The following is a 12,861-nucleotide window of genomic DNA, read 5'->3' as shown; positions in this document are numbered from 1 at the left end:
ACTTATTTTATTTTATTCAAAGGTTAAGGTCAAGGCCAAGGTAAAATTGATAAGTTCCAATCATATTGTATATCAGGGATCACCAATCACAATTTTTGGAGGGCCAATTTAGGAATTCGAGAACTTTTTGGGACCGCATATAGGTAGGTATACAATATATATAGATACAAACTTGTGTAAAATAATATTTCAAAATATATCATTTTAAAATCATTTAAAATGCATTACCATCATTAACCTTACAGAGTATACAGTTAAAAATTTTTTTTTAGATTTCGGACTATGTAGTGTGTATTATTAATTGTGATGTACAATGGTAATGCACATATAGATAAAAAAATATTATGTTGTTGTAATTTATTGGGTCACATGTCTGGTATTAATTTATAAGTACATAAACACGTACACCTATTCATAATATATTATGTACCAACGCCGGTTCAAAACCTCGGCCGCGGGCGGCATTTTTCTTCGGGCAAGTCACGGTGTCTGTAGAGAAGTGCCGCCATCCCCCACCCGGGCATGGCAGATACCTACGGGTGCCCACTAAAAAATCTACCAAACTGTGTAAACGTGTTTAAACCTACAGTACCCTCCCACAAAGTTAAAAACCACCCAATGGCCTAAGTTGCCGTAGGTTAATTAAAAATAAAACAAAAAAATTTTGAAAATTAATTCATTAAAATAATAATCATTTTTTGTTACAAAAAGAATAATTGGTTATTTATACTGTTAGATAATACCATTGATTATACATGTATAATCAATGATAATTACCTTTTTATATATTATATACCTAGATTTTTATCAAATTAAGTATTTTGTATTATAAATCGTTGTTTATTATTATTTTTATAATTGTTTTATGATAAAGTATACACTATACAGGATGATTCACCTGGTGAACTTCACCAAGTTTTCTCACCTTCATTTTTCCCTTTATGATGGATTTATTCAAATTATGAACTACGGAATTTTTAAGCATACTTTAAATATTTTAAAATACTTAGATTTGTAATATTGTTTAAGGATTGTTCTGTGGCGATACAAACTTTTTTTCTTATAATAATCACTGAAGTTCCTGTAAATATTATTAAGTAGGTTACTTTTTAAACGAAAAACAGTTAAAACATAACAATTATTAAGTGATTAATGTTACAAAATATTATTGTTAGTAGGTATACTTAATATATAATTATAACAAGTATAAATAAAAACATACCTAATAATATAATCTATAACTTGGCTATTGACTTATTATATATCCATATAATACCCGGCGGTGGATTGGCACAACAGGATACCAAGAGAGTTCCTGGTGGGCCAATTCTCGTACTCTGGGCTGATGTACTTGGAAGTTGGATGTATATATTATTTGATAATATTTAACTGCGTGTCTACGTTGTTTGTTGTCGTACACTCGTATCACGAGTTTTAATATAATTTTGGCTGCATTAAGTAGTTATAGATGAATTAATTTATATTTAATTTTAATCCGTCAACATCCAAAAAGGAAATTTATGTCTTACGCCGACACTCGCTAAGTGTGCAGTAATGCAGTAATATTATTCAGAACAGGACGTTCAGCCGCATAATATGTTGTCATTCTTTCTACAAACATAGAACATAATATATATTAAAAAATAATTTTATAAAATTTATTTTAATATTTTATATTCTGAGCGGAGCTATAAATGTATTGATTTTGTAATGACGTGTTTTTTTAAAAAAACAATGTTGTGACTGTCATCACTTTTTGAGGCAGTAAAATAAATGCTTTGATTTTCTATTCCGACAACTAAACTAATATAATAGGTATATAAAATAATGTACATAACTATATATTATATAAAAAGTAATAAATCATATTTATTAAAAAAAAATATAAACTATTTTAATAATAAGCAACTATAGTAAATTGTGCGATAGTTTTTGGTAAAAATAATTTTAACCTACCGTGCATATTTCTAATAATATTTTCTATTAGACAAATAAATTACTAATAATATTATAAATCATATTTTATAACAAAGTATCCTTAAAAATATAGGCTGATAGACCGACTCCTCTCAGAATGGTTTTACTAACCATGGTTTTACTCAGAATGGTATACCAGCTATATCGTAGAAGATAAACCAGTGGCGTCATTTGGGGGGGGGGGGGGGGGGGGGGGGGGGGGTGCCAAGCTGTATTTTTAAACAATTTTATACTGTTAAAAACAAAATTACAAAAAAAATCATCGAAATTGTCTGAAAACTGTGACCCCCCCCTAACCATGTCTATGGAGTCGCCCCTGTGCCCCTCTCTATTGAAAACTGAAATGACGCACTGAGATAAACCCGGTATAGCCGTGCGTTATACGGCTAATAAATGTCCTTTGACAAAAACACTGATTGTAAAAAAGTCCAGACTCATTATCTTTTACTGTCAGACACAAAGTCCAAGCACATTGTTTGAGTTGAACAAAAGTCTGAAAATATAAATTATTCAATAAATTCACAAAATTAAAATATTGTTTTTATAATTTTAAGTGATTAATAAATAATAATTTTGGTAATGATATTTATTACATTCTATTAGCCTACCTATATATAGGCAGCGATACACTTTAGATTGATGCACGATTTAAGATATACCCACGAATTAAGATGTATGATGTATCTAATTCGTAGATTTATCTTAGGGCTTAGATATATCTTAAATCATGGATTGATGACTTGATGTAGGTACTTACCTACCTAGAACCTATAGTGGATTTCCATTTTTATTTTCGCACTTTGTATTTTGACTTTTTATATTTTTTTTAATTTGTCTATGGAATAATAATATTTGAAATTCTGGGTAGAAGGAATAATAATCAAATACTAATCATAATTTACAATACGATATGATTAAAAACGTATACATTTCAATTATTCGAATTGAATAGTTGGTAATTTTTTACCTTTTTCGAATCGGACTTTTTGTCCTCGGACCTCTTGGCCGACTACCATACACGATGCAGAGAAAAGAAGGTGATAACACTCCGCGAAAAAAGTGGCACAATTTTTGACGACAAAAATTTAGTTACCATGAATACCGCTATAGGCACCGCCACATTACTCAAAGACCGGTTATATTAATTATTTGCTATTATGGTGCATTAAATATAAACCAAACTAATGTATTGTACAAATATATTCACGAATTCAACAAAATAAACATATATAGGTAGACTTCCAGTCATAACAAATAGTATTTAAAATATAAATCCCTTCCTAATATTGTTCAAAATTTATTAGAATTATTGTAAGAACTATGACTGTCCATTTAAGTGTCTACTATTGAATGTTTAGTTACCGAACAATAAATATTATATTAAGTTTTAAAATATTATTTTAAAAGTTTAATAGGTAAATTAAATAATTGAAAATGCTAAATAAATGCCATGTACCCGGTTGTAAGACAAGATACGCTAGTGGAAGTGAAGGAAAAAATATTTCATTGTTTAGAGCTCCAAAGATACTGTGACTATATTAAAGACAAAAAAATATTTACATGATTTTTATAAATTTTAAGTAGGTAATTACTAAATAGCATTACCCCACAATAATATAATAATTATATAGAGTATTATTATTATTTGGTACCTAATAATAATTTATACACTTAGATAAATTATTTGTACATAAAATCATTTTAAGTAATTTTCAAGATACGGATACTCATACTTTAAATTTAAATATTATAATTTAATATGATAATTATTAGGTAATAAACAATATTTTAATAACTTTTATCTTGATGTAAGATAAACTATAGTTAATAAATAACTATTAGGTACATATTAAGTAAACCGAATTTTAACCTTTTGTAAATATGTATTATATATTAATTTATCTTTATTACAATATTCCTATAGGCTATAACATATTTAATTTCAAGTTTTATGTTTTTATAATCTGATTGGGACTTAATTATAATTTTAATTAAATAACACATTTGTTTATGTTGTGTATCATTAATAAGAATAATAACACAAACGTAAATTATATAGTCTTTTATTGTCAAACATATAAATCGTAATCACGTACATTAAAATTGTCTACTTGCTAATGACCGATGGACAATCCCCACCGATCGTAATATGATACTTATGATTATTATTATTACTATAAACGTTTAGTATACAATATGAATTATAAATGCTGAATATGCAACATCTCTTTCCTTTAAAAAAAATTTTAAAAAAATATAATGTATTTTGTATAGTGCTTAATTACTATGTTAGTAGTTTTTTTTTTTTTACATACGAGTATTTATTATTTATGATAATTGATATAATTAATTATTAATTATTGCAATTATTGCACTATGCATAATCACTTGGAGAGTATCGCTGAGGCGGTTTTTTAGATCTGATTGGTCTGGGTGTTTTATTTACTGTTACGGGATCGGCCGGATCGGGATTTTGATTTTCACCTACTGTTTCAGTATTTTTAGAATTTTCATTTGTTTGTCTAGCCGGTGTAAGTGAAATAGAATTATTTGAATGTGTTGACGATTTATCAATGAGTAGTTGATCATTATGTCTTTTCCATATAGTCCCGTCATCAAGTTCTACTTCATGCGTGTTGTAACTAATGGATTTGATAATTTTACCCTTTTGCCATTTATTGTTAATATTCCTATAATCTCTAGCTAATACATTGTCGCCTATATTAAAAGATACTGCCCTATTACCGCCATTGTTTATTTGTGATATTTGTCGCTCAATAACTACTTCGCTTGTATTCGGCATTAACGCATCAAATTGTAAGCGTGTTGATCGACCTAACATTAGCTGAGCTGGCGTTTCTCGTGTTGTTGAATGAGGTGTATTACGATACATCAATAGAAATTTATTTAATTGGGATTGTGCAGTCGAGCATTTTTTAAAGAAATTTTTTACTGTTTTGACTGCCGATTCAGCACAGCCGTTCGATTCTGGGTGAAATGGTGCACCTGTCATATGCCTAATACCTAGATTTTTGCAATATGCTTGAAATTCAAAACCTGTGAAACATTTTGCGCCGTCTGATGTAATTGTTTTTGGAATGCCAAATCGTGCTATAGTTTCTGAAAATTTTTGAATGACAATTTATGCTGTCATGGAATTTACTTGAAATACTTCTAACCATTTTGTGGTTGCGTCAACTATGACAAAAAAATATTTATTTTGAAATGGTCCGAGAAAATCGCAATGCACTCTAGTCCACGGTTTTTCTGGCCACTTCCAAGGAGATATAATAGATTTTGGTGGATTTTTCCTAACGTTAAGACAATTGTCGCAATTTTGCGTAATATTTTCGATTTCCTTATCCATTCCTGGCCACCAAAAATATGATCTCGCTAAACTTTTCATACTAGAAGAACCCATGTGGCATGAATGAAGTTCGCTTAGTATATTATTTCGAAATTTAGCTGGTATAATAACACGGTAACCCCATAATAGGCATCCTTGTTCAATTGAGATTTGAGTTTTTCGTGAATTATAAGATTTAAGTTCTAATTTGTTGGAAAAATCACTGTTCCATTCTCCTGTTTTGACTGCGTTTAATACCTTGGCGAGAATTCTGTCTCTGCATGTTTCAATTTTTATTTTAGACCAGTCTAGAGTGAAAGGTGATTGTTCGTGGATAAAATTAAGACTAATACATTCTTCATTTTGATTATCGATTTTCGATTTTGAAATTTTAATTCGTGATAAAAAATCGGCAGTATTATTTTCAGATTTTACATATTTTATTTCGAAATCAAACGATGATAGGACATAAGCCCATCGTTGTAAACGATTAGCAGCGTAGATTGGGATACCTTTTTTATCCCCAAAAATGTATATTAACGGTTTGTGGTCAGTTTCTAATAGGAAATGCCTACCGTAAATAGTCATAAAATTTTGTAACGCCGTAAATAATTACCAAAGCTTTTTTTTTCAATTTGTGGAAATTTACACTCTGACTCAGACAGAACACTTGATGCATAGGCTATAGGTTTTTCTGTACGATCTGGGTATACATGCGAAATTACTGCACCTAAAGCATAAGATGACGCGTCTACTACGAGTTTTATCGGAAAATTATGATCATAATGTGCTAATACGGGTTTCGAAATTAAAATTTGTTTAACTCTATTAAATGCTTTGTCACATTCTGGTGTCCAATTCCATTCACTTCCGTTGCGTAAAAGCATGTACAATGGTTTTAAAAAATTTGCAGCGTTTGGTATAAGTTTTATATAATACGTAACTAAACCTAAAAATGATTTTAGCAATGTTTTATTTTCTGGGACAGTTGCAAAGCTTATATCATCTGTGTGTTTTGTTAGTGTGTGTAAACCATTTTCATCTAACCTGTGACCCAAATATTCAATTGATTTTTGCATAAATTTGCACTTATTCAACTTTACTCTTAAACCTGTATTTGACAATACATTTAGTAATTTTTCTAGACGGGCATTGTGCTCTGTGATAGTAGATCCTGCAACAATTATGTCATCTTGGAATATACCTATGCCCTCAAGACATGCTGCGCAAGTTTCCATAGCTTTTTGGAACTCCCCTGCCGATGATTTTATACCGAAAGGGTTACGGGTATAGCTAAATAAACCTTTGTGTGTATTAATAGTGGTATATTTGCGATCAGATTCTTTAATAACCATTTGTTGGTATGCGTCTTTTAAATCTATTTTTGAAAAATATTTTGAACCACTAATATTTGCATACAAATGTTCTATTTTTGGAAGGGGATATTCGGTCCCTTCTAATACCGGATTTATTGTTATTTTAAAATCACCACAAATTCTAACTGTGCCGTCCGGTTTTAATATTGGTACTATTGGAGTTGCCCATTCACTATGGTCGACGGGAAATAAAATGTTACTTTTAACTAAACGCTCTATTTCGGTTTCAACTTTGCCTTTTAATGCTAAAGGAATAGACCTCGGTTTGTAAAATGTTGGTACCGCCTCTGCTTTAATATTTAATGAAATTTCGTATTTGTTAAAAGTACCTACTTCATCTTTAAAAACATTGTTATAATTACTTATAATACTATCGACAGTTACGTCATTATCAATATTAAATAACGTATAACATTTTATATTTTTTATATCATTTCAACCTATTAGTGGTGGACCACCATTGTCGATTACATAAAGACACATAGTAAATTTTTTGTTTTGGTACTCCGAATCGACAAATATTTTTCCCATCGGTTTAATGTCATTGCCGACGTAATCAGATAGTGAAATGTCGTTTTTTTAATTCGATGTGACTAAACAGTTGACGATAATATAATCTTTTTGAAATTACGCTGTGTTGTGAACCGGTGTCAATTTCGAAGTTGACATTGTTATTTTCTACGATTAAATTTACCATAAACGGTTTCACCGCGGTATTTTGAAAATGTTGATCGATTATAGAAAAAAAAGTATTAGAAAGATCATGATTAACTGTTTCGTCATCATCGTCGTTATTAGATAAAAATTTATTTTGTGTTTTATTATATTTCGTTTCTTTCTTACCCTTTTTACATACGGTAGACAAATGACCCTTTTCACCGCAATTGTTGCATTGGTAGTCCTTGTATCTGCAATCTTTTTGAAGATGGTTGGAACGGCCACAAATCCCGCATTTGGTTTTCTGTTCCTTAGATGCGTTAAAACCCTGCTTGGCTTGAAAGTGTCCATTATTTTTCTTCTGGTACTTCAAATCTGCGCATTCTTCTTTTTTCCAACCACTTTTGTCATTCATTACTGCTTCTTTGGCTGTTGCAATTTCCATTAGAATTGAATACGTTACTCCAACTTTTGAAGCATCTTCTTCTAACAGACGATCTTGGATTGGTCCTGAACTCATACCGACAACGAATATGTCTCGGATGACCGTTATTAGTTCCGACGAAAAACCACATTTTGAAGCAAGGTTCTTAACACGTGCACCCCATTGGCACACCGATTCGTCCTGTCTTTGTTTAGCCTGATAAAAGTTATACCTTGCCGCAAAGTAGGACTTAATTGGTTTGAAATACTTGCTTAAACTTTTCATAAGAGTATCATACTCAACATCGTTAGGCGTGTTAGGAACACATAAACTAAAAAGCACTTTATGAATTTCCTCACTGACCGATGACAGTAATATTGCTCTTTTTTGAATGTTGTTTTCGATTGAATTGGCCAAAAAAAAATTTGTTAATTTTGACTCAAAAATTGTAATATCCATACCTGTTTCAAATGTTCCTGGTGACCCAATAACTTGGTTTAAGTTCATTATAGGCTCAGTCTTTGTAGATGTCATTTTGTATTAGTATGAATACACTTAACACTTGAAACTTCTAAAGCAATAATGATTACGATTAAACTATTGTTATCTTCGTCGCCAATTTGTTGTGTATCATTAATAAGAATAATAACACAAACGTAAATTATAGTCTTTTACTGTCAAACATATAAATCGTAATCACGTACATTAAAATTGTCTACTTGCTAATGACCGATGGACAATCCCCACCGATCGTAATATGATACTTATGATTATTATTATTACTATAAACGTTTAGTATACAATATGAATTATAAATGCTGAATATGCAACAGTTTATTTTAGTAAATCTAGATTACTATTTATATTAACATAATTTGTAAAAATACTTCCCAAATCAGGATATTATTTATAAGTCACAACACAGAACACTCAGGGGTTAAAGTGGGGGGAGGGATGCAGGAGGAACAGTCAACCCTACCTCTGATGACGGTTAAAATGCGTCCCATCTAACAAAATATTAGGACATTTATACATTAGGCATTATACATAAAATTATAAATGGAACGCTTAAAAGTTAAAACTATATGGAGACATTAGTCCCCTCTGGAATTTTTCCCACTTTAAACCCTGAGAAAACAAAAAAATGTATCAAAACAGTCCAAGTTGTAACTACTTCTTTAATATTATGTGATAACTACCTACTTATATGTATACTATTTTATGTATTATTCTTAGGCACATTACCTATTATTATTAATGTAATAATGTTTTAGATATATTTAAATATTTTTAAGAAAAGGTACCAAATACCAATAGGTATTAGGTAAATATTGAATCAAAAGTAAATATAATGAAGTAAGTATTATTATATAAATAAATTTGAGTTACTTATAATGTATAGAAATTATTAAATTTGTAATGGTCTGTATTCTGTTATCTGCAATTTTGCTATAATTTTCAACTGTCAACTTCTAGGCAGTTGAATAAAGTATATCATGAGGCAATAAATGATTTGCAATATGAATACCATAGGTTAAAATTATCTTATTGAAATACCAATAAATAAACGTAGGTACACACAGGTATTTTCCATCATAAATACAATATTAATTATAACATTTAATATTTTTGATTCATTGCAATAAAACACAATACACATGTGTCTAAAATATATTAGTGCAATTATTCAAACACCCGGCCTCCGAAGCTTGTGGTGCTCCCGGTGAATATTATTTAAACTACAAATTTGCCGTCGAAAACATCGCCACTTTTTTTCTCCTGGCCAAGCTGAGTGTTATCACCTTCTCTTCTCTACATCCGCGTGCTACAATAATATTATGGTTATAGATAATATTATCTGTACAATTGATAATGTTATCTAAATTCGTGTTGTCGCCATAGATAATATAATATATTATAATATATTATATACTATATAATATATTATATTATCTATGGTTGTCGCCTCTCGTCTGTAAGATAGCACTATCTTAAATCGTGTCTGTCGGGGAAAATACTTATAACCTAACAAAACCGAATTAAAAAATGATTTCAGTGTTCAGAATTGACAAAATTTCGGATTTTTTACGATTGTGTCTAATTTGCGATGTCTTCTGAAACTCCAGTTGAAGGAAAACTCCATTCCGTGTATCCTTAATTCAGTAGTATATTAAGTTAAATTAAATTATATTATATATTATATTAATCATGTCATTGTATAGATTTAAGATTAGCTCTGTGTGTCGAAATTACTCGCAAGCCGCCGCTGCCGTCTCGAATAAGTCCCATCCTCACGAGAATGCTGTTGATCAAAAAATTCCGTCTTTTGCAAAAAGTTTGTTTGTAGGAAATTTTGTCAAAACAGCATTTGCCCGAAGTATCAAAGAAGTCGACTTACCGAAAATAGATAAACTCTACGGCGTCTGCGTGCCCAAAGAATTTGGAGGTTTAGAACTGTCTTCAGCTTCGCTTTCAGAAGCTTATAAACGAATCGATTTCGCTGACTTAAGAGAGTGCATTGCTCATGGTAGCGTAGTGAAGTGCATAAGTACGACTGGGACAGATGAACAAAAGAGAAACTATTTACCGCTACTGGCTTCTGGTGAATGTATTGCATCATACTGTATTTATGAAAGCAAACATGGATATGATATTCAAAGCAATGAGACTACAGCTTCTCAAAAAAATGGAAAATGGATAATTAATGGCTCTAAACAATGGGTTATGAATGGAAAACAAGCCAATATGTTTTTAGTACTTGCTAAAACCATGGATGAATGCAATCGTCCAGAGAGCGAACAAAATTTTTTCACAGCGTTTTTGGTTAAGAAGTCACAAAACAGTGGCATTAAAATTACTACTGAAGGAAATCACTATAATGTGACATTCAATAATGTTGAAGCTGATTGTATATTAGGATCTGAAAACGAAGGCCTAAACTATTTTACAATTTTCTTCAATGGTGATTTATTGGAATCATCTTCTGCTACATTAGGTGAGATAAAAAATATTGTTCAAAAATCCTCTCAACACTTCCAGACCCATGATCGATCGAGTATGATTAAACTAGGAAAGCTAAATAGCCATTTGTACACTATGGACTGTGTTTTGGAATTTACTAGTCTGATATTAGATACCTACAACCCTAAAAGTGACTATGAGCCAATTCTCGCTCGTTTGTTTGTAAGTGAAACAACACGTAGTTGCTTAAATTTGTTGAACGACTTGGGTCTATCCAAGAAGTCGTATAAATATATTGAAAACTCGTTACTATTTGAAGGTAGATCAAATTTACTACCGATAGTTGGTTCCCTGCTTGGCATTCAGTATGCTGGACAGTTTATGGCAGAAGATGTGAAACAATTAAGAAATCCACTCATGTTTCCCAAGTATACAATAAGTCATATTATGAAAATCCAACGATCATTGAAAGATAAACCAAAATTGAATCATTACATCGAGAAGCACTTGCATCCGTCACTCAAGAAACAGGCATTGGACCTAGAGTATTGCTTAAGCAGATTTCAATTTGGTGTTCAGAATATGTTTATCAATCTTGGTCCCGATACTTGCTATTACCAAATGATACTCGATAGAGCTAACAGTATTGCTATGGATTTGTTTGCCATGGCAGCTGTGTTACACAGGGTATCTCACAAACTTTCTAATTCAAATGCACAGCTATATCCTACAGAATTAATTTTTGCCAATGTATTTTGCAACAGTGTCCGCGAACAGTGCAGTCGAAGAGTAAATGAAATACTAGATGCTCCACACAATGTTGTAGATCCGCATTATAAAACCATTGGCCAAAATTGTTTTGTTGAGAAAAATTATTTCTTTGAACATCCTCTGAAAAGAAATATTTTTTAATAAATCTGTCATTAAACCCAATATAGTTATGTTTATATTAAATTAAATTGATTGTATAATATTTTAATTGTTAATGTTACTACCTACCTAATTATCTGTTAAAAATAGTTTTTTCCTAAATAATAATATCTCAGAACTATTAAATTTGATGCTGGGACTGTCCATCACGCTAGAGCTATCCATCATGCTCTTAGAGTAGAAAGAGAGCCAGGTAGTTCTACTAATAGAATTTGTGATATTGCAGATAAATTTGTAAATGTGTAAGTATTACAATTTTAAAGTTTATGGTGTTTATACACCTTGCATTATAAACTTATTACTTTTAATTATGGGCAGTTAAAAACATTGATTTTTTTCAGGACACTTGAATCGGCAGAACTTAATACCTTGCGTTCAAGCTCTAACAGTTTATTAGATATACTCAAAGTTCTATCTGAAGTAATACAAAAATTTGACCTTAAATCTCCATCAGCTGACTATGATCACTTCTGAAACTCCTCGTCAAAATACACCGTCTCCAACCGAAAGTCGAGCCAATTATGGGTTTGCCTTATACTTGGCTTCTAAGACTGCATTTGTTGTTTATTTAGCATGGGCATTTATACCAAGTCATTGGTTGGAATGTATTGGTCTAACATACCTACCACAAAAGTACTGGGCAATTACCATACCTGTGTGGGTATGTTGTGTCATTGTGGTCATTACTCTATTATACCCAGCTGTTAATATGCTGCTTGTTCCACCAATGAATGATCCTCGTATATTAACAGATTCATATGCTAGAGAAACAATTAATGAAGTCCGTCCTGGAGGTATACCAACAGTGTCTGACCTTGATCTTTCAGAAGTTTGTAAAACATTATATTTAGATTCTAAAAATACAAATTAAGTTATTATTATTTTTACTTATTCAATTTGTTACGAATGATAATACATTAAATTTTTTGATTTTTCAAATAAACGTAAGATAATGTATCAGTAAATATGTGTTACATCATTTTGGATTAGACGATGATAAATTTCTTGCTACCCTATTGAATTTGAGTGTTAGTGTTAAGGCTGTTGGAGCATAGAATATTTTAAGTAGTAAAATTTAGGAAATTGTGCACAAATATTATTGGCAAATATTTGTCATCGTGTGAGTAGTAATTGAACCTTAATGTGTGTAATCCATCATCTGGGTCATTATCATGTTATCGTAAAAAAAA

At 30.8% G+C, this 12,861-nt stretch overlaps 3 protein-coding genes across 3 annotated transcripts; 2 read left to right on the top strand and 1 right to left on the bottom strand.

Moving 5' to 3' along the window:
- Window positions 1-1,524: 1,524 nt before the first annotated feature.
- On the bottom strand, window positions 1,525-8,314 carry LOC132953072 (uncharacterized). Its single transcript, XM_061025619.1, has 2 exons — window positions 7,543-8,314; window positions 1,525-1,611 (listed from the first exon to the last, which is right to left on the bottom strand). The coding sequence occupies exons 1-2, from the start codon at window positions 8,312-8,314 to the stop codon at window positions 1,541-1,543; spliced, it is 843 nt and encodes a 280-aa protein (XP_060881602.1). The 3' UTR covers window positions 1,525-1,540.
- Window positions 8,315-9,934: 1,620 nt separating this feature from the next.
- Window positions 9,935-12,035, top strand: LOC132952458 (complex I assembly factor ACAD9, mitochondrial-like). The gene is made up of 2 exons (XM_061024769.1): window positions 9,935-11,913; window positions 12,013-12,035. Exon 1 carries the CDS (start codon window positions 9,989-9,991, stop codon window positions 11,651-11,653), a length of 1,665 nt encoding a protein of 554 aa, XP_060880752.1. The 5' UTR covers window positions 9,935-9,988; the 3' UTR covers window positions 11,654-11,913; window positions 12,013-12,035.
- A 96-nt stretch (window positions 12,036-12,131) lies between these two features.
- Window positions 12,132-12,726, top strand: LOC132953071 (phosphatidylinositol N-acetylglucosaminyltransferase subunit P). Its single transcript, XM_061025618.1, has 2 exons — window positions 12,132-12,504; window positions 12,662-12,726. The coding sequence occupies exons 1-2, from the start codon at window positions 12,132-12,134 to the stop codon at window positions 12,724-12,726; spliced, it is 438 nt and encodes a 145-aa protein (XP_060881601.1).
- Window positions 12,727-12,861: the final 135 nt, after the last annotated feature.

Source organism: Metopolophium dirhodum, chromosome 9 (assembly GCF_019925205.1).
Source record: "Metopolophium dirhodum isolate CAU chromosome 9, ASM1992520v1, whole genome shotgun sequence".
In the NCBI taxonomy this organism is placed as follows: Eukaryota; Metazoa; Arthropoda; class Insecta; order Hemiptera; family Aphididae; genus Metopolophium; species Metopolophium dirhodum.
The sequence above is the reverse complement of the archived record's forward strand: the minus strand, read 5'-3'. Positions and strand labels throughout refer to the sequence as shown.

Coding starts and splice junctions, on each gene's coding strand:
- LOC132953072 (XM_061025619.1), bottom strand. CDS start 8,314: ATGACATCTACAAAGACTGAGCCTATAATGAACTTAAACCAAGTTATT. Junction 1,612..7,542: donor GTCTACCGTATGTAAAAAGG/GTAAGAAAGAAA, acceptor CTATGTTTGTAG/AAAGAATGACAACATATTAT.
- LOC132952458 (XM_061024769.1), top strand. CDS start 9,989: ATGTCATTGTATAGATTTAAGATTAGCTCTGTGTGTCGAAATTACTCG.
- LOC132953071 (XM_061025618.1), top strand. CDS start 12,132: ATGATCACTTCTGAAACTCCTCGTCAAAATACACCGTCTCCAACCGAA. Junction 12,505..12,661: donor CCTTGATCTTTCAGAAGTTT/GTAAAACATTAT, acceptor ATTTTGGATTAG/ACGATGATAAATTTCTTGCT.